This window comes from Pogona vitticeps, chromosome 5 (assembly GCF_051106095.1).
Source record: "Pogona vitticeps strain Pit_001003342236 chromosome 5, PviZW2.1, whole genome shotgun sequence".
Lineage (NCBI taxonomy): Eukaryota > Metazoa > Chordata > Lepidosauria > Squamata > Agamidae > Pogona > Pogona vitticeps.
The window spans coordinates 166,497,396-166,523,129 of record NC_135787.1 but is presented as its reverse complement, the minus strand read 5'-3'; the positions used below and the strand labels follow the sequence as shown (position 1 = coordinate 166,523,129).

Genomic DNA, 25,734 nt, shown 5'->3' with positions numbered 1-25,734 from the left:
AAATCTGTTCTTCTCTTCCACTCTGTATTCATAAGGGATTTGGTTTAGATTATACCTGACTAGCCCAGTGGTTTTTCCTACTTTCTTCAGTTTAAGCTTGAGTTTTGCTATAAGAAGCTGATGATCAGAGCCACAATCAGCTCCATGTCTTGTTTTTGCTGACTGTATAGAGCTCCTCCATCTTTGGCTGCAGAGAATATAATCAATCTGATTTCGGTATTGCCCATCTGGTGATGTCCACGTATAGAGTCGCTTCTTGTGTTGCCGGAAGAGAGTGTTTGTGTGATCAGCTTGTTCTCTTGACCAAACTCTATTAGCCTTTGCCCTGCTTTTTTTTGAACTCCAAGGCCAAACTTTCCTGTTGTTCCTTTTATCTCTTGGCTCCCTACTTTAGCATTCCAATCCCCTATAATGAGAAGAATATCTTTCTTTGGTGTCAATTCTAGAAGGTGTTGTAAGTCTTCATAGAATTGGTCAATTTCAGCCTCTTCAGCATCTGTGGTTGGTGCATAAACTTGGATAGCTGTGATGTTGAAAGGTCTGCCTTGGATTTGTATTGAAATCATTCTATCATTTTTGAGATTGTATCCCAGTACAGCCTTTTCCCTACTCTTTTGTTGACAGGAAGGCTACTCCATTTCTTCAATGGGATTCTTGCCCACAATAGTAGATATGATAATCGTCTGAATTGAATTCACCTGTTCCCATCCATTTTACTTCACTGACACCCAGGATGTCAATGTTTATTCTTGCCATCTCCTGTTTGGCCAAATCTGGCTTACCAAGGTTCATAGATCTTACATTCCAGGTTCCTATGCAGTATTTTTCTTTGCAGCATTGGACTTTCCTTTCACTTCCAGGCGTGTCCGCAGCTGAGCATCCTTTCAGCTTTGGCCCAAACACTTCGTTAGCTCTGGAGCTACTTGTACTTGTTCTCCACTCTTCCTCAGTAACATGTTGGACGCCTTCCGACCCTAGGGGCTCATCTTCCAGTGTCTTTTAGCCTTTTGTTTCTGTCCATGGAGGATTCTTGACAAAGATATTGGAGTGGCTTGCCAGTTCCTGCTCCAAATGGATTGCATTTAGTCAGAACTCTCCACTATAACCTGTCTGTCTTGGGTGTCCCTGCACGGCATAGCCCTTAGCTTCTCTGAATTACTCAAGCCCCTTCGCCATGACAAGGCAGCAATCTGTGACGGGGATGCACCAGCTAGGCATACCTATTTAAGGTTTGCCAAGAAGGAAATCCTCACTCAGTTTACTAAAATGAGCTGTAAATCCTTCTTTAAGGTGATCAGGTTTTAAAAAAGGCAAGGTTCCTGTATTTTATTACTTGTGTGGAAGAGGGTATTTCAGCTGATGTAGCCTGCTATAAAAGCTGACCTGCTGAAATGCCCTTTTCTAAGCACCTGGGAACGATATATGTTGCAAACTTAAGTTCTGTGTAGACAGGCACATTACACACTGTTTGTTGATGACATGGGCTCTGAACAGTGATCTTAAGAAACAAAAATCCTTGACTGTGTAAATGAATTTTATGTGCCCAGCACAAATTCAAGGTTAATGGAGACACGGGAAAATACTCATAAACGTGATTTAATTTTATTTGGCCATGGGATGGTTGTTGTAAAGAATGGCATGGAAAACTATTTTCACACTCAACAAGTCATTATATTCTTGTGATTCCAGGAAACAGCTGCATTTGTTTTTGAAAAGAGCAGACTCAGTTGGTGCTACACAGAAGTTTATGCTGTCATGCAGATACCTGTTTTTCATCTTTCAGAGGGCTTAGATGTCCAGTTATCCCTAAGAGAATGCTGCATATGGTAGGCATGTATTCAACTGAGGGTTGGATCTAGGACCTGTCTTCCAGAAGATGCCTTTGCTCATTTTTGGGCTCTCCACCCTGTTCAGAAGGGTCCCAACCAACTGGGTAGGTTATTTTTTTTTTAACGAGCAGGATGAGTTGCTGCAGGAAGGAGTGTACAAAGGGTATAAGTGTTGTTGTTATTATTATTGGACTACAGTTCCCAAGATCCCCCAGTAAGCAAGGGCAGTACATACTGCTGTTGAGAATGGTAGGTGCTGGGGACTTTGGAACAGAAGTTTTGTGTGTGTGTGTGTGTGTGTGTGTGTGTGTGTGTGTGTGTGTGTGTGTGTGTGTGTGTGTGTGTGTGTGTGTGTGTGTGTGTGTGAGAGAGAGAGAGAGAGAGAGAGAGAGAGAGAGAGAGAGAGAGAGAGAGAAAGAGAAAGAGTGTTGGGGGGTTATTGTGCTCACCTAAATATTCAGCCATTGGGATGCCTGGTGCACATGACTCCAGGATGGGGTGGCTTTACCTTTCATGCTCTCTCTCCTCATCAGGTGTGCTGTCAGTACATGAGGGAGTTCATATGAACTCCTGTTGAGTGCTTAATGTATTTACATTAGACCTACATGAAGAAGCCATGACTCAGCGGTGGAGTACCCACTTGTGTCTAGAAGGTCCCAGGTTCGATCCTGCCATCTCCAGGTTCAAGTGGAAAGACTCTTGCTTGGCACCCTAGAAAGCTGCTGCCAGTCAATGTTGATAAGAATGAGCTAGAATTCAGTGGTTCTCAATGTTGAGTCCCCAGACGTTCTTGGAGTATAACTTCCAGAAATTCTGTTCAACAGTTAGTGGTGAAGACTTCTGGGAGTTTTAATCCTAAGAACATCTGGGGACCTAATGTTGGGAACCACTGAGCTAGATGGACCAATTGTTGGACTCAGCATAGGGCAGTGTCCTAAAATGAATTGGTAATATGACAAAACATAGCCATAGAGCATCCATAAATGCCACTCTTTCCCTGCCTCAGATAGGGTACATCTACACAACACAGTTGTGCAGCCATTTGATTTCACTTTAACTACTATGGTTCTGTTCTGTGGAATCCAGGGATATGTAGTTTGATGAAGGAGTTAGAATTCTCTGCCAGAAAGAGCTCTTCTGCACCCCTTAGAATTATCTGTACCCCTTAGCAGACAATTCTAAGCACCTCAGTGAACGGCAGATCCCAGGATTCCATGGAATGGAGCCATGACGGTTAGAGTAGAATCAAATTGCTGTACTGTGTAGTTATACTATAGATACACTCATAATTCCATAGCTGTTGAGGGAGGGTGTCACAGGGGTGCAAAGATAGTCACCAACTGCTGCCTATTATCTGGCTTTAGAGTTGTTCAAGCAAGATATAAAAGCTGCTTTTCTTTCTTTAAAAAAACAGATTTTGTATGATATATGTATCCCAACAATATTTTTATAGACTTATAGACTTCAGTAACTCCATAGCAAATATGAACGCAACACATTCAGTTTGTTCCTGCTTGAAGAACGTTGCATGATTTCTGCCTGTAATGTAACTGTGAGAGGCTCGCATCTCATCTTCTCCTGATGAAAGAACATGACAATTTTGTTTATAAACAGAGATTTGTGGAAGCTTCCCAACCCAGTCTGGGACCAAATAAAGCACACACAGTTTGGGGCTGACCCTCCTTGCCTGCCTTTGATGATACTCTGACCCAGTCATTGTTTGGGTCTTTGATGGTATTTATATGTTTTCATTTTTCCATAAGCACTCAATTCTTGTGCCAGTAGAAAACCGTCATTAGCTTCTTACTACAGCCATCAGGAAAGGAGTGAGTGAATGACTTTAATAGGCCTAGTCATCTTTGATTTCTTCTTAAAAGGGTCATACAGGAGTGTTAATGCCCCTGGGCTCTTTGATTTGCCCTGTGGTTAAATCAAAAATACACAAATATCCTAATTTAGTTCCTTTCTACTCATTTGTCCAAAAACAGTGTACATCCCTAGTTATAATGTTGCTATCTTTTCCTCTCTAGTAGAGCTTGTGCCCCTTTAAAGTCTTCAGACTTTAGAATGTATAACTTTTTCTAAAAAGGAGTATGACCTTGAACAAGGGGGGGGGGGAAGTAACCCTCATCAAATGTTTGCTAGATAGTTAGAAAAAACATAGGAGCTCTGCCGGAAAAAAAAAGTTGGTAACTAGTAGATGTTCAAAGTCAACAGTTTGAAAGCAAAGGATAGCATGCCCCTGTGTGATGCTAAAGAGACCACTGGAAGGGGCATGAACAAATGCATGCGGTACACAACAAACAACACATCTTTGGATTGTTTTTTGCTTGATACACAAGGGTGACGTGTGAGCTGGGTGCTGTGTGTGAGTCTGTTGCATATTTTATGCTTCAGAAGGCACAGAACAGTAAGTTTTTTTTGTGAACAAATATTTGCATATTTTCCACTTGTTCAAGCAGATGAATGATTTTGATTCCACAATGTATCCTCAGAACAGCTCTCTCTCTCTCTCTCTCTCTCTCTCTCTCTCTCTGTGTTTGTGTGTGTGTGTGTAGAAGGTGGTTTCCTTCCCTAAGAAGTATGAACCTCCATATACTCCTCTGTTTTTGCCTACTGGCCTCTCCCCTCCCCCCCATCACAATCTTTGCATGTCCCAGGGAGTCCTTGGCGCAAGCCTTTCTGACAATAATTTCTGACAATAGGACGCAGTCTGCACAAGCGATTAAGATGCACCCCCTTTGGAATAGGCAATATGAGATGCCAAGTCAATCCACTCTCCTGCTTCCCCTCCTTCCTCTTGCAATCTTTTCAAATCCCAGTGAAGGTCTTCTCAAAGAGGCTTCTGCAATGGCTTAAAGGGTGAAAGAGGCAGCGTGTGCGCAAGAGGAGACGTGATGGATGGGTTCGGTGGGTATCATCATCTGAATTTGTGGGAAATGGTGCGTCGGTGTGTGCGTATGTGTGTACTGCGTGGGTGGTGTGCTGCGTGGGTGAACCTTGTTGGCATGGGAGGGCGGTGTGTTTGTGTGGCTTGTGTGGGCGGTAGTGGTGGTGGGCCAGCTGAAAGTCTGGCTGTGTGTCACAAAAGAGAGCCCCTCCCTCTCCAGCAGGCAGGCAAGCTTGCCTTTGCCTGCAGAGTCGCAGAGGGAGAATCTGCTTGTTTCTACGCAACCCGGCTGCGATCAAACAGATGCAAGGAAGAAGTAGAGGCTCTGCAGGGGCTGCTACAGCCAGGCACAGATAGCAGAGCCTTATACATTGAGTCAATGTGAGCGCTGAAAACCTTTGCATCCAGAAAGGCTTGGAACTCTTCCTTTTGTTATCCCCGGTGGGCTGGAGAGGGAAAAAGCAAATCGCTTCTCACCTTGTACTGGAAGAGATGTACTAGGACATGTCTGGAATGCAACTCAAATCATGTGCGGAGGCTGTTGTGTGGATGTGGGAGGGTATGGGTGCCTCTTCCTGTGATCCTCCTCTGCTGTCACCCCTCACACTTCTTTATTGCGCAGTGCGCAAGCCTGATGCTCCAGGGTGCTCCAGTTGCAGGAGCAGAATGCAGTTGCTTATTATCTCTAGGATCAAGAGGGTCTGAGAGGTTCAGGATGAGCAGGATAATGATCGACACATCCCTGCTGCCTACCAACTCATGTGGTCTGTGTGATGGTTAAGAATGCCAGCCTCAAGCTACTTGCTGCCAGGGCAGGACTTGCTTGCACATCTTGATCAAGCATGTCTTGTCTTATAGGTAAGCTTCACGTTGTTCAATGCAGCAAGTTCTTATCTCAGAGCCTCCAATAATCCATGAAAACTTTTAAAGCATAATTTATGCCTGGTGGTGTGATTTCTGAAGCATGGGCTCCCATTCTGGATGTTACCTTTAAGCAGAGGTTAGAAATGTTACTTTTTAAAACAACAACAACAACAACAACAATGCAATCCCAAGAGCATCCCAGCCATCATGGCCACAGTCCATGCTGGTTGAAACATTTTGTGACCTGTAGTTCATAAACACAATGCTTCCCATGTCTGATGCAGAATTACACAGTTTCTGAACTGGCCGTATTCAGAATCCCATGGAGTTCAACAAGACTCACACCCAAGGCTGTTTCACGATAGAGTGGTGGTGTTCTGGATTCTCCTTCTTGCTCATGCTGCCAGCTAGGACTGCCTCTGCTTTTTGTATTCCCATACAAGTATGCAAAAGTTACACATACACTCTGGTCTTCTCTATCAGTCATGGACCTACCCTGTTTCCCTGAAAATAAGCCCTGGTATGATTTTTCAGGATATTCGTCATATAAGATCACCTGGCAGGACAAAGTTCCAAATAGAGTAGTCCTAGAACGAGCTGGAATTTTTAGCATGTACACATTACTGAAACAATGACATCTACGTTGGCTTGGGCATGTCGTGAGAATGACTGATGGTCAGATTCCAAAAGATCTCCTGTATGGAGAATTGGTGCAAAGAAATCACCCCGGAGGGAGACCACAGCTGTGATACAAGGATATCTGCAAGTGGGATCTGAAGGCCTTAGGAATGGACCTCAACAGATGGGAAACCTTGACATCTGAGTGTTCAGCCTGGAGGCAGGCGGTGCATCATGGCCTCTCCCATTTTGAAGAGACCCTTGTCCAGCAGGCCAAGGCAAAGATGCAGTCCCAAAACCAGCAAAATCAGGGAGCTGGACAGGGGACAGATTGTATTTGTCTTCAGTGTGGAAGGGGTTGTCACTCTCAAATTGGCCTTCTCAGCCACACTAGACGCTGTTCCAAGTCCTCTATACAGAGCACGTTACCATAGTCTCTCAAGACTGAAGGATGCCTAACTAACATAATATAAGGCCTACCCCCCCCAAAAGGGCCAATTAAGTGGGACCCCACCCTCCACTATTGTGCAGCAACCAGAACAAGATGACATGACTGTATTTGGATAAACATAGATTGTTGTACATGAACAAAATAAAACATCCCCTGAAGATAAGCCCTAATGTGTTTTTGGAGCAAAAATTAATATAAGACCCTGTCTTATTTTTGGGATAATTCTGGCCTTAGTGACATCACAGCAGGTAAACCAATTGATGATGATGATTATGATGATGATGATGATGATCATCATCATCATCATCATCTAGTCGAATCCTCCCACATAAACATGTATTGAAAGGAAGGAAATTTACCCCTTTTATTACTGAGAGAGAGCAGGGTATTAAGATACAACACATTTTTAGAAGTTATGTTGTATATATTTTCTCAATGGGGGCCCACATTTTTTTTAGCTCTCTGACTAACTGTGGTCCTGGGGCAGACGTGACACTGAAGTTGCATTTCAGAATCCATGTGATTCTGATCAAAACAGAGTCCACTTCTACCATTGCTTTAATGACAACAGCCACATAAAACGATGGTGTGAAGTGTGTTCATTTAACTTTAGTAACAAAAGTACTTCATTACTTATAGCGACATAATTAGTTCCTTCCCCCCAATAATGATAGCATAACTAAGTAAAATTATAACAGTAGATTACTAAGAGATAACCTCATTCCTTCTCCGTACAACAGTTGCTTTTAGTTACGCTTATCGGTAATGGTTTCTGGCCGCACTAAATGGTGGGGAAAAATACATAGTTCATAGGCTGATTTTGTGTTGCTTCATATAGATTTACTTTAAAGAAGGAATTAAATAGGGAATAGTCTAGTTACATTTTAGAAATGGAAAACAAAACTAATTTTTAAAAGTATAACTAGTTGTAACTAGTTACTTGGTCCCTAGAATGATGAAAAAAAAAACCATTGATGTTAGGAAAGTGTGACGGCAAGAGGAGAAGGGGACGACCGAGGATGAGATGGCTGGACAGTGTCTGCGAAGCAACCAACATGAATTTGACACAACTCCGGGAGGCAGTGGAAGATAGGAGGGCCTGGTGTGCTCTGGTCCATGGGGTCACAAAGAGTCGGACACGACTAAACGACGACAACGACGAGAATAATGTCAGTTGCTAATTACTTTAAAAGTAACTTTCAGAGCTGTGCTAATGGCCTCTTTTAGAGAGGCAAAATGAACCAGATGAATGTTTTCACAGTTACACAAAGATTTTCTTTTCCGACATAGGGATAGGAGCAGGAGAGAGGATGTTTTGGGGAAAGCAGCATAAAAAATGGTCACAAAGTGCCATTTTTGTCTGATTGGATTATACCCCAAAGCTTTCCTTTTTCTACTGGACCCTTTTGCTTCTTCCTTTTAATGAACCTTTTGTTCCTCCTTCCTATCTCTTAAAGCCCCCTTCAGAGAACAGTGCTCAGAATCACAGGCAGGTTTATGAATTGAAGTCAGTCTGTGTATCTTAGCAACGGCATGTATAGAAAAGTTCAAGGTGTGAGGGTGAAGGAATGACATACAACCAGCACTTATAGAGCCGTAGAAAACATACTTATACTCAGTCCTCTATCTGCCTACGCTGTCTTATCCCTTGCCATGGAATTTCTCATCTGATCCATCAAAGAAATACCTTTCATATCTGAGGTTGCTGCCTTGAATAACTCCATGACAGCTGAAAATTCAGGGGATGAGGCAGTGACGGGAAAACTGCTGAACTCAAAATGAATTGGGTGGCTGTTTAACTGGATCTGGCTTAAATTTCAAAGAAATTTAAAGAACTGTTGGCAACAATTAAAACATCATGGTGTTTCTGTGTGTGAGAATACTTATGTGCCAACATCATCAGTTAGTGCTGGGAAAAGCTATTTCTGGACTACATTTCCCAGAATCCCCTGGCTATGCTGGTTAACAGATTCTGGGAGCTTTAGTCCAAACAAGTAATTTTAGTAAGCTCTGCCTGCATTTATATTTCTTCTTATCCCGGCCACAAAAACTGTAGCTCGATGAAGGGTTTGAGGGTTGTCTGAATCAGAAGGACCTTATGCTCCCTCTGGTAATTAGATCTGTGGCTTCTAGGATTCCTGGATCAGACAACAATTATTAAACCTGCATGTAGTATCTATCTCCCAATGGAGATAGATACTAATACACTCCCGAAGCCAGCATATAAGCAGCACGTCTATAGCATCTACACAGAACTTAAGATTTATTACTCTTTTTTGGACTACAATTCCCAGAATCCTCCCAGAGAGCATGGCCAAACTTTGCATTGATACTGTTTCTCAAGTAAGCACCCCCAAACCTACATTGTGGCTCTTATCCTTGCCAGTGCCATCAGATAGCATATATCTTCAAAGTCTTTAAGAAGGTCCCAAATTTGTCACAAGACAAGGAGGTCAGCCGCCACCTGCACAACTCTGGATCTCACCTTTGCTATATCTGAGCTCATTACATTTTGCTGCTATTTATCTGAGGGTAATTTGCATCCATTTTTACTCACACTCTGGATTCAAATTCATTTCTGGATGGAAAATGTTAACATGCTTCCGTAATTGTTCCTCCCTTCTCTTTCTCTGCCACCAGCCATGATTACAGAACTTAGAATAAATCAACAGGGCATTTGGAAGAACACGGAAGACCAACATATTCTTGGATACATTCCTGAAATGGGAAGGGAGAAAAAAGGGGCTTTTCTCTGGTGGAAAAGTATTTATTATTAACTTTTTGCTTCCTGAGGAAGTGGCCACTCTTCCAGAATGCTGGATGCAGATGGCAGTACTTCATAAAAACAATATCTTTTCCAGCCTTTTTTCACTGTTCACCACATGGGCACATTGCAACCATGAAACCATACATTTGAAGGGGCATTTTATTGAAATAACCTGCCCCTAACATATGCTCATTGTTGGACAGTCAAGCTGCAGTGAGGATGATGACAACACTTAGGCTTTTGAAATAAAACTCTAGAGCAGCCTTCAACTGGAAACAGATGAGATGGGTGCCCAGGCATTAAAGCCAAGTCACAGATAAAACTCAGGCTTTCTTCTCCTCCAGCACAACTTGCTGTGAGAATTGTCTTCCTGCCTGGAAGCCAAGGGCATCACAATACTATGGAGCTTCAGCTGGGATCCTGAGACTTAGCAGCATTTACCATGTTTCATCACTCAAAACTCTTTTGTTGGTGGATTATGGGAGTTTTAGCCTTACCCATCTGAGGGATTCTACATCAGGGAAAGCTCTTTTATGGTATGTTAGTCTAAATGTGATTGGTAGTCCCACCTAGAGTAGACCTATGAAATCCAACTGATGAATAGAGATTCAATGCTTTTTTTTTTTGAATCTCATTGATTCAATGGATCTGTTCTATTTGGGATGATCGTCTGGATTGAAACTTTTTTTAAAAAAGGACCCAGTATGGTTAGTTTACTAACATGTTCTGCTTCAGGGTACAATGTAGAACATGATATTACAAACTGAAATAATACAGAAATTCTCCAGTGATATCTAATAATAAGTGGGTGGGCATAAAATGAGGATGCTTAGCCGTGACTTTTGGGGTGAGGTGTTATAAATAAAGGCGCAGCTATTTTCAATTATGAAATGCTGACAGGTATACTGCGCAATTAACTCTAATAATCACTGTGTGAGCTGAGGGTAGAACCTTCTTCCAAAGCAAATCCCAGAGCTTTTGCTACACCAGATAGTCCTGGATTGCTGTGGCCAATGGAAATTGTTATTCAACCTTACGTTAAGCATCAAGGGGACAGTTACTTCTCCTCCGCCATCTCAGGCTTCTCTCTGTTTTCTAGCACTGACTTGATCTGTGGATCATTGTTCCAGTTTGTTGCTCCGCATGGGTTTCAGCCTAGAAATTCTGGAGAGAAAGACACAAAAGTCCCTTCCCCGTCATTATAAGTAGCTAATGCTCATAATGCTAGGCTTCTCACAGCTAACCGGTTCCTCAGGTATTTGCTTCTGGTCACTTTGTCCTCTTGATCCAGTGAGTGGGGTACACTTCTGCCTGCCATTGCCATTTTGGGTAATCTTGCAGACCTTACTTGCTTTTACCTCCATTTCTTCTTCCTCGTCATCCTCTTCCTCCTCCTCCTCCTCTTCTTCCACCTTATCTGCTGTGATTGCTGCTGCTGCTACTTCTTTGCTCTGCACTCGGCGAGACGGTCTCAGGATGGCCCTACGGAAACCCTGCTTGAAGCGGTAGGAGAGGAAGCCATAGATGATGGGATTGGCACAGCTGTTGGCATAGGGCAGCACCACAACAAGGAAATAGACACCAAAAAGGGATGGCTCCTCAGGCAAAGTCCAAATGACATTGATGATGTTCAGCACATAGAAAGGCAGCCAGCAGAGTACAAAGACGGCTACCACAGCTACGACCATACGTGTGACCCTCCGTTCAGAGTGCTTGCGCTTGGCTGTCACCGCCTGTACCTTTCTTCCTGAGGAGCGAACCTTGATGACAATGAGTAGGTAACACAGGCAGATGATCAACAGTGGCCCAAAGAAGCCAAGCACAGCTGTGTAGATAATGAAACCAGCCTTCCATACTGCAGCGGGCTCAGGCCACTTAATGTGGCACGTGTTCATGCCCTGAGGGACCTCTGAAAACACCACCACTGGCATCACCACCACTGAAGAGAGCACCCACACAGTGGCACTGACAGCCTTGGCCACCCTTGCTGTTCGCCATTTTGATGATTTCCCTGGGTGCACCACAGCTAAGTAGCGGTCAACGCTCATCACAGTAAGGCAAAAAATACTAGTGAATTGATTTATGGCATCCACAGCCATGACTAGTCGACACATGAATGAACCAAAAGGCCAATAGGATAAGGCGTTCTGTGCCGCCAAGAAGGGCAGGCCGAGCATGAAGAGTTCATCTGCCAAGGCCAAGTTGAAGATGTAGACATTGGTCACTGATTCACTCACTGCATGGCACAAGACCACATAGATGACCAAGGAGTTTCCAGCTAGTCCTACTACACAGACAACAAGGTACACCAGAGGAATAAGGACACCGCTGACATCCAGACCAAGACTGATAGTTAGGGACAAATTGCCAGAAACAGATGATGCCCCACTAGCTGTTGAGTTCTCTTCCCACAAAGTCAATGTGGAAGAGAAGTTGAGATGGTTCATGGCAGAAGAGGGGAGTTAGTTTAGTCCACTGAATCAGTTAACATGGATCTGCATTTAGGAAGAAAAGAAAAAGAAAATTATAATTCACCTTACTGAAGAACCCCACACTTTTAAAGACACATGCATTTAAAGTTCTGGCATTCTAACTCATTTACTGATTTTTAAAAATGTCTTATTATTTAAAATGCTTGTAATTTATTAATAATTTGTTCATAACTAGAGATGAGGATTAATAAAAAATGGCGATTTGTTTTGATCCGTTATTCATCAAGGTTAACAGATCAATGAATACGAACATATAAATATTCTTCAACGAATTAACAGATCAATCCATTGATTTCTCTGCACTTTAAACAGCTATAACACTGGGCCCCAACCACCTAGAGACACCAAATTCACAGGGAAGCTTCCTCAAATGCTTTCCTACAATTTCTGAAAGTTTGGTGAACATTGGATCATGGACCCCTGAGTTATATAGTCACAAAAAGGAATCCACAGGTACTTAGAGACTCCAGAATCACAACAGAGTTTCCTATGTCTTTCCCCAACACGCCTGCCAACTTTGGTGAAGATTGGATGTTGGACATCCCAGTTATTCACTCACAAATTGGTTCCCCCCGCCCAGGAGAGTTTGCCACGCGGCACAGAAGCCCATTCCACCTACCGGCTGCTGATCAGCTGATCAGAAGCCGATAGGCAGCCACCACCCCCTGCAGCCAGCTACCCCAACAGCTTACCCCCACATCCCCTTCCTTTCCCTACCTTATCCCCCACCCCACTCCCACCGACACCCCCTTACCTTAATAGCTGCTGCCGAGGTCTCCATCAAGCCTTCGCAGCCTCGAAAAGAGTACATGTAATGTTGAAACAAATATTGCTCTGTAAAGTGCCATTAACCCCAGAACTGTTTTTATTGAGTATGATACCTGAAAATATAGATAAGTCAAAGAATTATATAGTTATATACATAGTTACGGCAGCTAGAATTTTATATGCTAAAAATTGGAAAAGATCAACGGTACCGAAACAAGAAGATCTTATTGAAAAGATACGGGAAATAGCCGAAATGGACATTTTATCAGAAGTTATGAAGGACTATCCCTTGCAAAAGGCAACAGAAAGATGGGATCTATTTAACAAGTGGACAGAATCAACAGGCAGCTTGTGAACAGTACATATTGAAAGGAGAACTGAATCTAGAAGGCAGAAAAGAGTAAATAGAATAATTTAAAATCTTGATATGGCAATAGGTACAGAATGGATGAAAGTATGTTATTGTCTCCCCTCTTCCTCATCAATCCCAATTCCCTTTTCCTTTTTGCTATCCCTTATAAAAAATAAAAAATACAAAAAAAAAAAAAAAAGCCTTCGCAGCCTCAGTGTGTAAAAAGGGAGACTGGCCGCCCTTTGCAAAGATGGTGGCTGTGGCTTAATTTAGGGTAGGGAAGCTGCAGGTTCCATCTTTGCAAAGGGCATCATGGATTCCCTTAAGGCAGGCTAAGGGAATCCAGGCTGCCCTTTGCAAAGATGACATTTTTACATGCATGTTTCCAAGGCCAGAAGACCTCAGCAGCAGTGATTAAGGTAAGAGGGTGTCGGTGGGGGTGAGGTGGAGTGAGGTAGGGAAAGGAAGGGGGTGTGGGGGTAGGCTGTGCTATTGTGTGGCTCTGTGGGCTGGTGGCTCCCTTTCTGCCTCCAATCAGTGATTGGCGGCCGGTAGGCAGAATGGTGTTTTTTTCAATATGAAGGATGAATAAAAACGGGTAAATATTCGTCTCTGGAACCCACAAATACAGATCGACAAATATTTAACAAATCAGCTGTATTCGTCAGAAAAAGTGATCCATTTTTATATTCGTCCCCATCTCTATTCTTAACCTGTTTTAATGACGTGTGTTTGCTACCATGTATGCTATGTTGTATGGAAAGTTAGAAATAAATGTAATTAATAAATACTGTAAATGGGATTTTGTTTACTGGTCAAAGACCATAGTAAAATCTATGAATGTATACATAAATAACCTACAGACAAGCAAGCTAAATATAGAATGAGAGAAAAATTGTGAAATAGAAGTTGGAGTTTAGATTGCAGGGCCCTGATTGTGTTCCTGCTTTTCTGAAGACTTGTTTTAAAAAATAAGTAATGTTGGGCTACAGTCCTGATTGGCCTGCAGTTAACTTTCATTGCTAAAGATCATGAGCGAGGAACATGCTTTGGACTATCATTCCCGTGGCTTCTTACTGTTTGCTACGCTTTTTAAGGTTTCTGAGATGTGAAGACTGAAACAACTGGGGAGCTAGAAGATCCCCATTCTTGCCATGAAGTATGCTCAACAACACTTCTCTGCTGGCTCTGAGACTTGCAACAGGAGGGCAGATTTTCTTGGCAGAGTGTTGAAATTTTCGCTAGGAACTTCTAACCATGCAGCAGAAGTTCAGGGATCTCTACAGAGCAGTATTAGCTCCAGATCTCCCCAAATAGACTGCCCCTTTTGTTCTAATCAACTGGCATTTACAGTCTCAATAACTCACCCTGAGACATTTGGTAAGAGAAAGAATAAAAGGTTCAATTTACTCACAATTCTAAACAAATCAAAAACAGCTTAATGTAGAAAATTCACTGGTTATATGAACAGGCCTTAACTAACTCATAGCCTGCTTCCAGCAGACACCTGCAGACTACATTTTAATTAATACAAACTGAATACTAATTGACAGCAGACACAAAAAAAAGAAATGAAAATACTATTAGGCAGAGAGGCATAGGCTCTCTTTGAAATAAGAGGCAGAGAGGGAAAAATTGGTTGCTGCTGGATTGACTGACAGTTATTCCAGCCCAGAAAGGTCTCTCCCAGCCAAACCTCTTACAGACAATATAAATAGGTTGCAGTGATGGGCTCCCGGTTTGTAACTTTGGATCGCCAGTCGTGGCAAAACTAAGAACTAGAAGTTGCAGTGACTCTTCCAACCAAAAAAAAAAAAAAAAAGTTGAGTAATGAAGAAGTGAAACTTGCTGTTGTTGTTTAGTCATTAAGTCATGTCCGACTCTTCATGACCCCATGGACCAGAACACGCCAGGCCCTCCTGTCTTCCACTGCCTCCCGGAGTTGGGTCAAATTCATTCTGGTAGCTTTAATGACACTGTCCAGCCATCTCATCCTCAGTCGTCCCCTTCTCCTCTTGCCTTCACACTTTCCCAACATCAGGATCTTTTCCAGGGAGTCTTCTCTTCTCATGAGATGGCCAAAGTATTGGAGCCTCAGCTTCAGGATCTGTCCTACCAGTGAGCACTCAGGGTTAATTTCCTTTGGAATGGATAGGTTTCTTCTCTTTGCAGTCCAGGGGACTCTCAAGAGCCTCCTCAAGCACTACAATTCAAAAGCATCAATTCTTCAGCCTTCTTTATGGTCCAGTTCTCACTTCCATACATCACTACTGGAAAATCCATAGCTTTGACTATGCGGACCTTTGTCGGCAAGGTGATGTCTCTGCTTTTTAAGATGCTGTCGAGGTTTGTCATCGCTTTCTTCCCAAGAAGCAGGCATCTTTTAATTTCATGACTGCTGTCCCCATCTTCAGTGATCATGGAGCCCAAGAAAGTAAAATCTGCCACTGCCTCCATATGTTCCCCTTCTATATGCCAGGAGGTAATGGAACCAGTGGCCATGTGAAAACAGAGGCATGCAAGATCTGCGAGACTCTTCAGAAACACGGGCAGCCTGTCTCTTCACTACGTACAAACTATGGTCAGGATCACATTCTTCACAGAAAATTGTTGTTATATGCTTTCAAGTCAGAAGCACCTTATAGCAATCCTAACAGGACTTTCAAGTTAAGTAAAATATTTAAGGAGTGGTTTTACCAGTTCCACTCCCCTAGTGAGTTTTCATGGCCAAGTGGGATCCGAATGAAAGCCTGAATCCTAGTCCTTATTCTATCTATGACACCACACTGGGTATCTACTCACAGAAAACTAGGGATGTAAATTCTTGATTGTCCCATTCTGATGCATGAGGTTCAGAAAGCATAAAATTGTTTTCCTCACAAGGTGTATTCTGTCAGTCTTGACAAAAGTTTTCACATTTTTCTAGAGTTTTTTTTTAAAAGCACACACTGCAAATAATACAAATCATGCAAATAATGTGAATTGCACAAAACTGCTATAGCTGATCTTTTGTTTCATGGACTTTTAAGAGTTCAAAGCACTGAATAGGTTTCTATGTCTGTTTGAAACACCATCTAGTTCTCCTGAGATTGATCTCTCTCTCTCTCTCTCTCTCTCTCTCTCTCTGTGCACACATTGCTCAAAGGCAGGGGACTCTAATTTGCACAAACAATGTTGTACAAATTGCCAAGACATGAATAAGGGAGAAAAAAGATATTGTCTTGCTCTTGTATGAAGGGTAGAGAATCATATGGGACTTGAAAATTTCTGTTTGAGACAACCTAAATCAACAAGAGCAAGGATTTTACCTACTTCTGTATGAAACCTTTCAGGAGAAGAGCTCAGGGGAATATTTCACCTGTTTGGCTCGGCAGGTTTTTGTTGTTATTCTATTTGCACTGCACAAACCATTGCTAGGCCATTTAGCCTGTGACTCTGAGCCAGTTACTATGACACCCTAACTCAGAGATGGATTAATCATTATGCTCTTTCATGTCACAGAGTAATGGCACCAATTAAACCAGGGTCTTTGTTGGAGTGTAACCATTCAACGATCATTTGTGTGCTGAAAGAAAGGGACTCTGCCCCCAAACTGTTTTACTAGTACCCTTTAAGACCTCCTGTGGTCAACACAGCAGAATGTGGTGCTTTGTCCTATACAGTGAAACAGCCAGCAAGTGTTCCTTATGAGAAATATTGATGGAACATGCTGATTTTGTGGGTTTGGTTAACAGGAAATTCCCTCTGTTTATATATGTACCTATATGACTGGCTTTGCATGAGATTAAAAAAGTGCAGCCCAATCTTTATTTTTCTTCTTTTTTTGGAAATAAATCCAAATGACTGCAAGACTTATTCTAGGAATAAAGGATAAGTTGTTCATTTCAGAATTTAATCTAACCGAATTAGGTTTTGATCTATTGACTTTTTTTCCTTATTTAATGTATCTGATTCACACTTCCTTCAATGAAAATCCAGATATCCTTTTGTATTTATAGTTTTCAAAATTTTGTATTAATTGTCCAACATAAAAATGCATACAAAAATATACATATAAGGGAGAAATGTACACAGAACTGTGTATTCATGAAATAACGGGCAAAGATGCATTATGTAAGGGAAAGCTGTTTGAAAAAGTAGCATATATTAAGTGATATAAAATACATATTTTAAGATAGAATGTGCATTACATTGCAGAATTTTATTTAAAAATATCAGAAACTGATATGGACATGGGCGTCAGAAGATTTTTTAAAAAAAACATGGGATGCTAAAGAACAAACAAGATGTTGAGAGAAATGTACACTTCTAAATAACCTCTTTCCTCTTCTGTGATGGGACTCCCTCAGCAATACATGACTCAGTAATTAGAGCTGCAAATCATGCTTGTGTTAACTTATCAACCACAACAAAACATGGAAAATGTGAAGGTGAAGAAAAGCATGCACTGTGATAAGAATTCCTCCTTGATGGAGAAACTCTTCTAAAAACACATAAGCTTGTAAACTACTTGGACCATAATGGACTCATCCATCTCCAGTTAATTGATGAGACTTTCATATGCTGAATGCCCCATTTCCTTCCATCTCTTTGCTGCATCTCCCCCTGTCACAGCAAACTGCACAACTTATTTGCTTAACTTAAAGCAGGGGTCTCAAACTCAATTTACCCGGGGGCCACTGGAGGCAGAGTCTGGGTGAAGCTGGGCCGCATCAGATTTTCCACCAAGCAGAGCAAGAGCCCGAGGAAGCTGCCCAGGAGTTTCCTTAGCCTGGCTGGGGCTCCGAGGAGGAGGAGGGGCGTGCGAGCCCTCATCGCCCAGCCACGACCCCCTCTGGCTCCTTCACTACCACTACCAGCAGCAGCAGGATGAAGAAGTGGAGAAGGGAGGGAGCACCAGTGACCACCTAGCTGGGGGGGGGCACTACATAAAAAATAAAAAAAAACACTCACAGAATCGCCTTGCCAAAGGAGAAAAGCCCCCATCGGTACCCGCATAATTAAACAGAATGGGGTGGGTCCCCCACAAGTGTGTAAACACATGTGTGTGTGTGGGCGCGCACGCGCGCGCACACACACACACACACACACACACACACACACACACACACACACACACACACACACACAGAGGTCTGGCAACCTTCCTCTGGGGGCCCCCTCAAAAAAGGCACACTCAGCAACAGCAGCTACCCCCACCATGACAGAGGAGCAAACTTTGCAAGGCGAGCCCAGGCAGCCTCCAGAGCGAGGCGGCTGAAGCAGGAGGAGGAGGAGGAGGAAGCACCGCCGGGTGCTGAGGCGGCCGCTGGCCATGCTGGTGCTGGGGGTGCCGAGAGAGCCAGAGAGCCACTTCCCTGGAAGAGGCAGCGGCAGCAGCTGTTGTTGGCGGCTTGGAGGTGCTCTTCCAGGACAGGACAGGAGCGAGGTCCCCTCTCAGGCATCGCTCGGTGGCAGTTCGGGGGAAAGGGCCAGCAGCGCGCCTCGCTCGCCAGCTCTCCCCCAAGACAGCACCTCTGGGACCCTCCATCCAGAACTGCAGCCGGCAGACAGGCAGGCAGACAGTCTGGCAGGATGCAGTTCCGGATGGAGGGTGCAAGAAGTGCTGTCTTGGGAGACAGCCAGCGAGTGAGGCGAGGCTTTTTTTGACTCTTGACAGCAGAGGATGCGTGGGCGCTTTGGGGGAGGGGAGGCAAGGTGGGGGCCACAAACTATCATCCAGCAGGCTGCAAATGGCCCGCGGGCCGCATGTTTGAGACCCCTGACTTAAAGCAACCAAAAGATGTCCCAGCACAGGTTAAGTAGAGTGCACATCTTGTGCACTTCCAATGCCAGGTTGATGATCAACATATAAGGCCTTAATTTGGGAACTGCACTCTCACGCTCAGAACAGATCCTGAAAATCTTAGATATTCTTGCACCTAGCTGTTAGCCCAGAAGTTTGATGCAACACTTGAAGTCCAGCCACTTGACTGAGTTTGAAGATCAGGATGAAAAAGAAATTCAATACAGAGTTAATCACTGCCTCCAGTTTCATGTGTAGGGCACTGGCTTCCTACAAAATGTTGGTATTCAGGTCTCAAAGCTCTTTATTGCTGGTCATATTGGCTGAAGGTTCTAGGAGCAGAACCCGGACAACATCCAGGGACCCAACTGTGGGAACGAATGATCTAGGAGATATCTGTGAGGACTTGGTAGAGACATGCAGGACATTGGGTACAAAGATTTCACATAGCAAACCTAAACAAAGACCTTGGTCTGGAAAATGAGGGGAGGTGCCTCCAGCCATAGTAGGCAACATGGGAAGAGAAGGATGAAGGGGCTGACTGTATATAGAAATGTGTAACAAAAGTTAGCAGCAACAAATTATTTTGATGGTTGTTCTGGATTTTTCGGGCTCTTTGGCCATGTTATGAAGGTTGTTCTTCCTGACGTTTCGTCAGTCTCTGTGGCCGGCATCTTCAGAGGACAGCAACCTGTCTTCTGAAGATGCCGGCCACAGAGACTGGCGAAACGTCAGGAAGAACAACCTTCAGAACACGGCCAAAGAGCCCGAAAAACCCAGAACAACCATTAGATCCCGGCCGTGAAAGCCTTCGTGAATATATTAAATTATTTTGAGATTACATACTTAACTTTAGCCTCTGGACTTTATGATCGAGTGCTATCTGACACATATTTTTAGAGTATAGGTGTATGCCTTTGTTTACTTCAAAGTATGCTGAACAAATCCTGCTGTATAACGATAGAGTGGGGAAGTATGATCATCCTACCCCAAATCCCCCTCCATAGGACCATGGTACAGCTTAGAATGTGGATTATTCATTTTCAAAAACCACAACAAATAAGCAAACAACCTCCCCCCGTACTACCCAGTGTTGGATGGGGAAGAAATCCAGCTCCAGAGACGAGAGCAGACCTAGAGAAGTTACATTTTTGGACTACAACATGATTCCAGGATCTCTGGCCCACAAGGTGTATCTTTCATACCTTGAAAAAAGTAAACTGAGGAGGAAAACATGAAATCAGCTTCAGCCAACACAGTTGCATGTACAAATTTGGTTCCAACCTATTGGCTTATACTATAATATTGAAATTTCTGCAGGATCAGGAAATCTTCCACAAATGCCTTGTTAATGGCCATGGATCATTCATTTCATGTCCTTTAGAAAAATAGTTCATTTATACTATTTTTCATAGCTCGGAGAAGTTACTATTCTGGCCTACAATTCCCAGAATCTCCCAATCACCAGCAGGTTCTTGGACCCATAGTCCAAAATGTAATTTGTTTCAAACCGAGACTTATTTTTGACCATCTCTACCATAACTCTCTTGTATCCCTAATGGGATTTTGTTCTTCAATGCTTCCATTCTTCATGAAACAAAAAAAACAGACCCTTTGAATCAATTGTTTAATTATAAATTACTCAGCTGGAAATGCTACAGGTCCAGAAGCTGAATTGTTTTGGGATAAACAGTGTAAAGAAATCGATTCATGGGAAACTCAAGATGAGAATTAAGAAATGCAATATTTCTTTCTGCCAGAGATGGTTCATTATTCAAACCTTGAATGTTCAAAAACCTCTTATTATCTGAAGCTGCTGCTTGGCTCTCAAGTGCTCCTGTGTCAGGATCACCTTTTATGTCTGATTATATTTCCCAGGTCACTTGGAGATGTGATTGTAATACATAGTGAAATTGCCAATCTTCCAATGAAGTCCCATCACTTGGGTCTCTTGATACTATATTAAGCAAAAACCCTGAGCACATTGTCTTCTGTTTGATGAAAAGGAGGACTAATCAGCTGTATTCTGCTCCCTTAATATTTCCTTTTCTGAGCATTTTCATCTATCAGTTGTTGCTCTTAAGAATGCAGCTAGCAATGGAACATGGCAAGGTAAACCAGTTGCTATGGTCATATCAGATCTTGGAACAGTATCTCTATTTTAATTTTATTCTATTTCATTTTGAATACAGCTCTCAGAATCCCCTCATCATGGCTAACACCCATGCTGGCTGGGGGTTCTCAGAGTTCTAACACACCCGACCAACCCACCCACCCATGCACACGCATGATCTTGCCCTTAGACTGTTGTGCCTACTGGATTGGAACACAGACAGGGGGAACTGTCATTTTCACTCAACCTTAGGCAACAGTTTTAACATGTAATACCTAAAACCTCACAGCTAGAATAGGGTTCTGAATGTTGTTAAACAACAAAAAAGTAATTTTTCCCATCTGTTTTGCTTGATTGGAATATTCATATTTTTGAAGCCTCACATTTCCCCCTTCTCTCAGGTATAAAGACATTTGTGAGATTTGGTAACTACTTTAAAATGAATAGCAATGAAATTCTCTTCTATCTGCGGTGGCCAAATTCAAGAAAAAAACAGCTGTTCCCAGGCTGGAGAGAAAATGGTCCTATCTTCATGGTGTTAACATTCTCTAATAAAAAAAGCTGGCAATCCTAATTCAGCATCATCATGGCTGAATACATGGCAATGAAAACCCAGAAGCCTGGCACTAAATAGCCAAAACCGGGACTTTTAGTTTCTCCCACATTCATTTTATTAAAAAACTTTGAGCTATTTCTATCCTCATAATGAAGATATGTGTGCATTTTAGTAAAGTTCTCTTTAAAAAGAAATCATAACAAGATTCTCATTCTTCCCTGGTGTACAGGTGAAGGAGACTGGAAAATCCTTTCAAACAGTGGCATGCTGAACTCCATTTGCCATTGCTCTGATTTGTCCAGAAGCCCTTCAAATGATGTTATGTGCCAAGTTATGATAGCAGTGCAAACGGGGCAGCCCTGCCATTGAAACGTAAGGGACCTTAATTTAGTTTAGAACAAGGCAATGCCCTCTTGTCACTATACAATCCATTGGGGACCATTTTGATTTATGCCCTTTTGGAGATGATCCAACCCAACCTATATCTAAGGTACTATCTGTGCATTCCTGAAGATCTACTGTGGGGAGAGGGGCGGAATCCCTTGAATGGGGAAACACAAATGGTGATAAGGGGTGGGATTTACACAGCTCCATCCATTTTGGACCTGTGGTAGACTTTAAACAGAGGTTTCAAGTTAGGCTGAGCCCTGTAATGTTGGAGCACTGCATTTTCTCTTCTGCAGCCGCATAAGAGGCCACCCCGAAAGTTCAAATATGTAGTAAGATGCCTGGCAGAATGATCTGTCCACCTCCAGCTACTAGAACACAAACTGCCTTGGGGCCTTTTAAGGAGAAAGGTGAGGTAAAAATATTTCAAATAAAACAAACAAAGAAAAAAGAAGAAGCAGGAGACAGCTGCTACGAATGTTGGTATAGTGGCTTCCACCATACCAAGAAGAAAAGAGAAACTAAGGAGGCAGCAGGGGCCAGAAAGACAGGCCCAAATATCCTAAAGTTCTGACTTGGCTATTGAAAGCCACCACTGCCCAATAAACATACTTAGTTCTACTATCATAACTGAGGGAGAGAAACAAAATGTGATAATGTGATGGAGATTCTGGTACTACAGTATGCTACCTACACAATGGCATTGTCTGTTGTTTAGCGCTGCAACTGAACCAATGCCATGAAAAGTGGCTGTGAGGAAATATGGAGCCCAATGGCCTCACTCAGAGACCCTCTCCAGTGTCGGAGAGTTAGACGCACAGCAATACTGGAGCTATGTTGACTTCTGGGGTCAGCCCTTCGTAACTTATTATTAAGCATTATTACCTGAGCACATCTCCCTCTCGGTAAAAGAATTACATCCACACCACTTTCTGAGAAAATGAGAAACTTGTATCTATTAGAGAAATCTATGTGGGGTAGGAAAGGTGAGAAAAGTCCAAGTTCTTGCCAACTAAGTTGGAGATGTCAAAAGAAATGGCTGCTCATTTAATCTCTAGAGAACAAAGCCAGGATGTCTTCTCCTTAGAAGAACAAGGGGGTAAGGTGTGAGAAAGAAGAAAGTGACATCGCCAACCTGAAGAATAGCCATCGAACATCAAAGGAATGTCAGCACAGAGCAGAACAAATAAAGGGCAGTCTAGGAAGCCTGAGGAGGTCCTCTCTCTTTTTCTCCTCCCCATGCAAGGACATGTGTCTTCTCGAATGTAAGTGGAGTTGCACCCAGTGACTTCCAACACCTAGTGCTTTGGAAACTGGAGTGTGTAAGAGAAGTCTTTGGCTTCCCAGGTGTGAATGTGTAGCTGCTGGTCTCCACTGCTGCCATCTCAGGCACCTTATTGATAGCTTCTCTTGCTTTGGAAAAACAACCACCATTTTCAACCCCCTGAAAGTCTGGCTTCCATAGGAGGAATCAATGCAGATCACACTCCACACCCTGACTGGCCCTGGGCTCTTTGCTCTGGTTCAGGGCTGACATGGACCTGCATATACAGCCCCAGCCTAGTCAGTGCTTTGGCATTTGCTTAAATCTGGGGCACACAGCCCTAGTTTACATCAAGGAGAACAGAAACAATATTGCTAACTCTGTGCTTAGGATAAATTTGCTGCTTCTGTCCCCCACTTGCTCTGCCCTTCATTGGCCAAGGAATACAATATCTGTCTTCTTAATGGCCTCTTTTGCTTAGAAGCCTCCACAAATCCTAAAACCAGCACATCTCAGGTCAAGTGGCAAGCGGAGACTGAATGGGCTTTGTAAACAGAGACAGACATGGAAAGATGGTGTAGTGTCGAAAGAAATAGAATTTGGTTATGAGTGGCCACTTTTCCACTTTTAAAATTTTAGAGACCTATGTGTCAATAAGACACTTTCATACATTGAAAAACATGTAAATGAGAAATGCCTGTCGATGAATGTCTGGTCACGTTCTCTCTCTTAATCCTTCTCACCTCCTGCCCCCATTGATCTAAAGAAAGCAAACTGAGGTATGGCCCGACACCAGACATTTTCTTGCAGGAGACAAAGCTGCAGCTGACACCCTTAACCACCCAGATGGGCATCATATTAAAGTCCGGTCGAGTTATTTACCCCCCTCCCTTACAGTATAAGTATGACAGTTACAAAGTAAATAATTAACGGTTAGTGACAAAGTAAATAATTAACCATTTGCTGCCCTTTCATGAAACTCCAAAGTCAGCTGTCTCAAACGATTGCCCCACTCAGTGTAATCACGGGGCTGGCCTGTAGGGGAACAAAGACGTTCTTTTTGTTAGCTTCAGAGATAGATGCTAAAGAGATCGTAGAGACTATAATAATAATAATAAATGTGCCATCAAGTCAATTCTGACTTATGGCTACCTTTTCCAAGGTTTTCCAGGAAAGGTATTCTCAGAAATGGTTTACGATTTTCTTCTTCTGGGGTTGTGCAGTTTGCCCAAGGCCAGGCTAGCTGGCTCTACTCAAAGGATGCACAGAGGGGAATTGGACTCCCAACCTCTGGCTATGCAGCCAGACACCTAAACCACTGTGCTATTCAGTGGAGATTATAGTGGACCATACTTCTTTTACATTGACAGAGAGGGGAAACATTCCATTTTGGCACTACCACTCCCAGAATTTTATTTATTTATTTATTAGATTTCTATCCCACCCTTTTAGACAAAGTCAGGTGGATCTGGAGGATCTGGATCTGGAGAATCTGGAGGATCTGGAACTTACCATACTACAAGTATCTTCTCCATTTTGTGCATGTACTTTGGAGATGTAGACATGACAAGCCTACTAGGAAGTCACAGCCAAGGAGTGTAGATAATGCAGAGCTGAACTGCACTCAGTAGAAGTGGGGAATCTGTCTTGATTCCTCTTGCCTGACTTCTCTCTTTCTGAACCCACATTAGTTTAATTGCTATTGAGTTAAATGTATGCAAGAACTTTCTAGTGAGTGATGAGACCCGTTCAGCAATGACATAAGCAGGATGGCAGTGACACAGAGGTGAACATAACTAGACTGTGCATTGAATGGAAAGGGAATGTGAAGCTGGGTGCAGTCTGCTAATGGGGCTTTCAGGAGTTCCAGAAATCATTCTGGGAGAGGGAAAGGGGATGCTATAGGAAAAAGAATGGGCTAAGCATGTTTTCAAGGGTCTACTCAGATAATACAGATTAAATTTCTTTAGAAGGTGATTTGTTCCTGGGCTTTGGCAGGATTCGGCAGCTAGAGCCTGTGTAAATCTCTCAATGGCCAATCACGAAACAATCCCGCTAATTTGCAAGCTACTGGAGGCAAAAAAGCTTGCCTTATGGTTATCAAACATTGCATAAGGAATTACCACTTCTAACGGCTTTCTAACTGGATCACATAATTTGAGTCTTGGTGAAAAGTCATGGGAGTGACTATCTTTGATATGCCATTCCACAGGCATTTAACTGGTTCTTCCTTTGATGGCAGGGTGGAATGAGAGTTGCTGCATAAAATTTAGCCAGAAATACAGTTTTCTTTCAATTGATACAGTTTTTTCAAGTGACACAGCAGTGGGAAGTGAGGAAAATAAATGTCTGTTTTGTGCCCTTTCCCCCACCCTTTGAAAAAACTGTGCCTAAGGTGCGTACAGAGGGCTGAAAAGGTGTGCACCTCATTACACCATAAAGGACCACTTCAGTGGCATTGATCTTCCTTAAAGGGACCCTTTCATCTGCCAGACAATTGCTTCAATCCAGTCCCCAAAAGTAGAAGACCTACAACTGGACCAAAAGAACCAGCCTAGGCACACATCAGGATTGGGCTGTGCATCCTGTGGTTACAAG

General features: G+C 42.9%; 2 protein-coding genes across 2 annotated transcripts in view; both read right to left on the bottom strand.

The window, feature by feature from the left end:
- Positions 1 to 10,197: 10,197 nt before the first annotated feature.
- SSTR3 (somatostatin receptor 3) lies at positions 10,198 to 11,866 on the bottom strand. Its single transcript, XM_078376179.1, has one exon. The coding sequence runs from the start codon at positions 11,864 to 11,866 to the stop codon at positions 10,619 to 10,621; it is 1,248 nt and encodes a 415-aa protein (XP_078232305.1). The 3' UTR covers positions 10,198 to 10,618.
- RAC2 (Rac family small GTPase 2) overlaps positions 10,198 to 25,734 on the bottom strand; it is a 53,445-nt gene continuing 37,908 nt past the window's right edge. Inside the window, exon 8 of the transcript XR_013536692.1 lies at positions 10,198 to 11,914. The gene's annotated coding sequence lies outside the window, so the exon portion shown is untranslated. The remainder of the gene's footprint in view (positions 11,915 to 25,734) is intronic.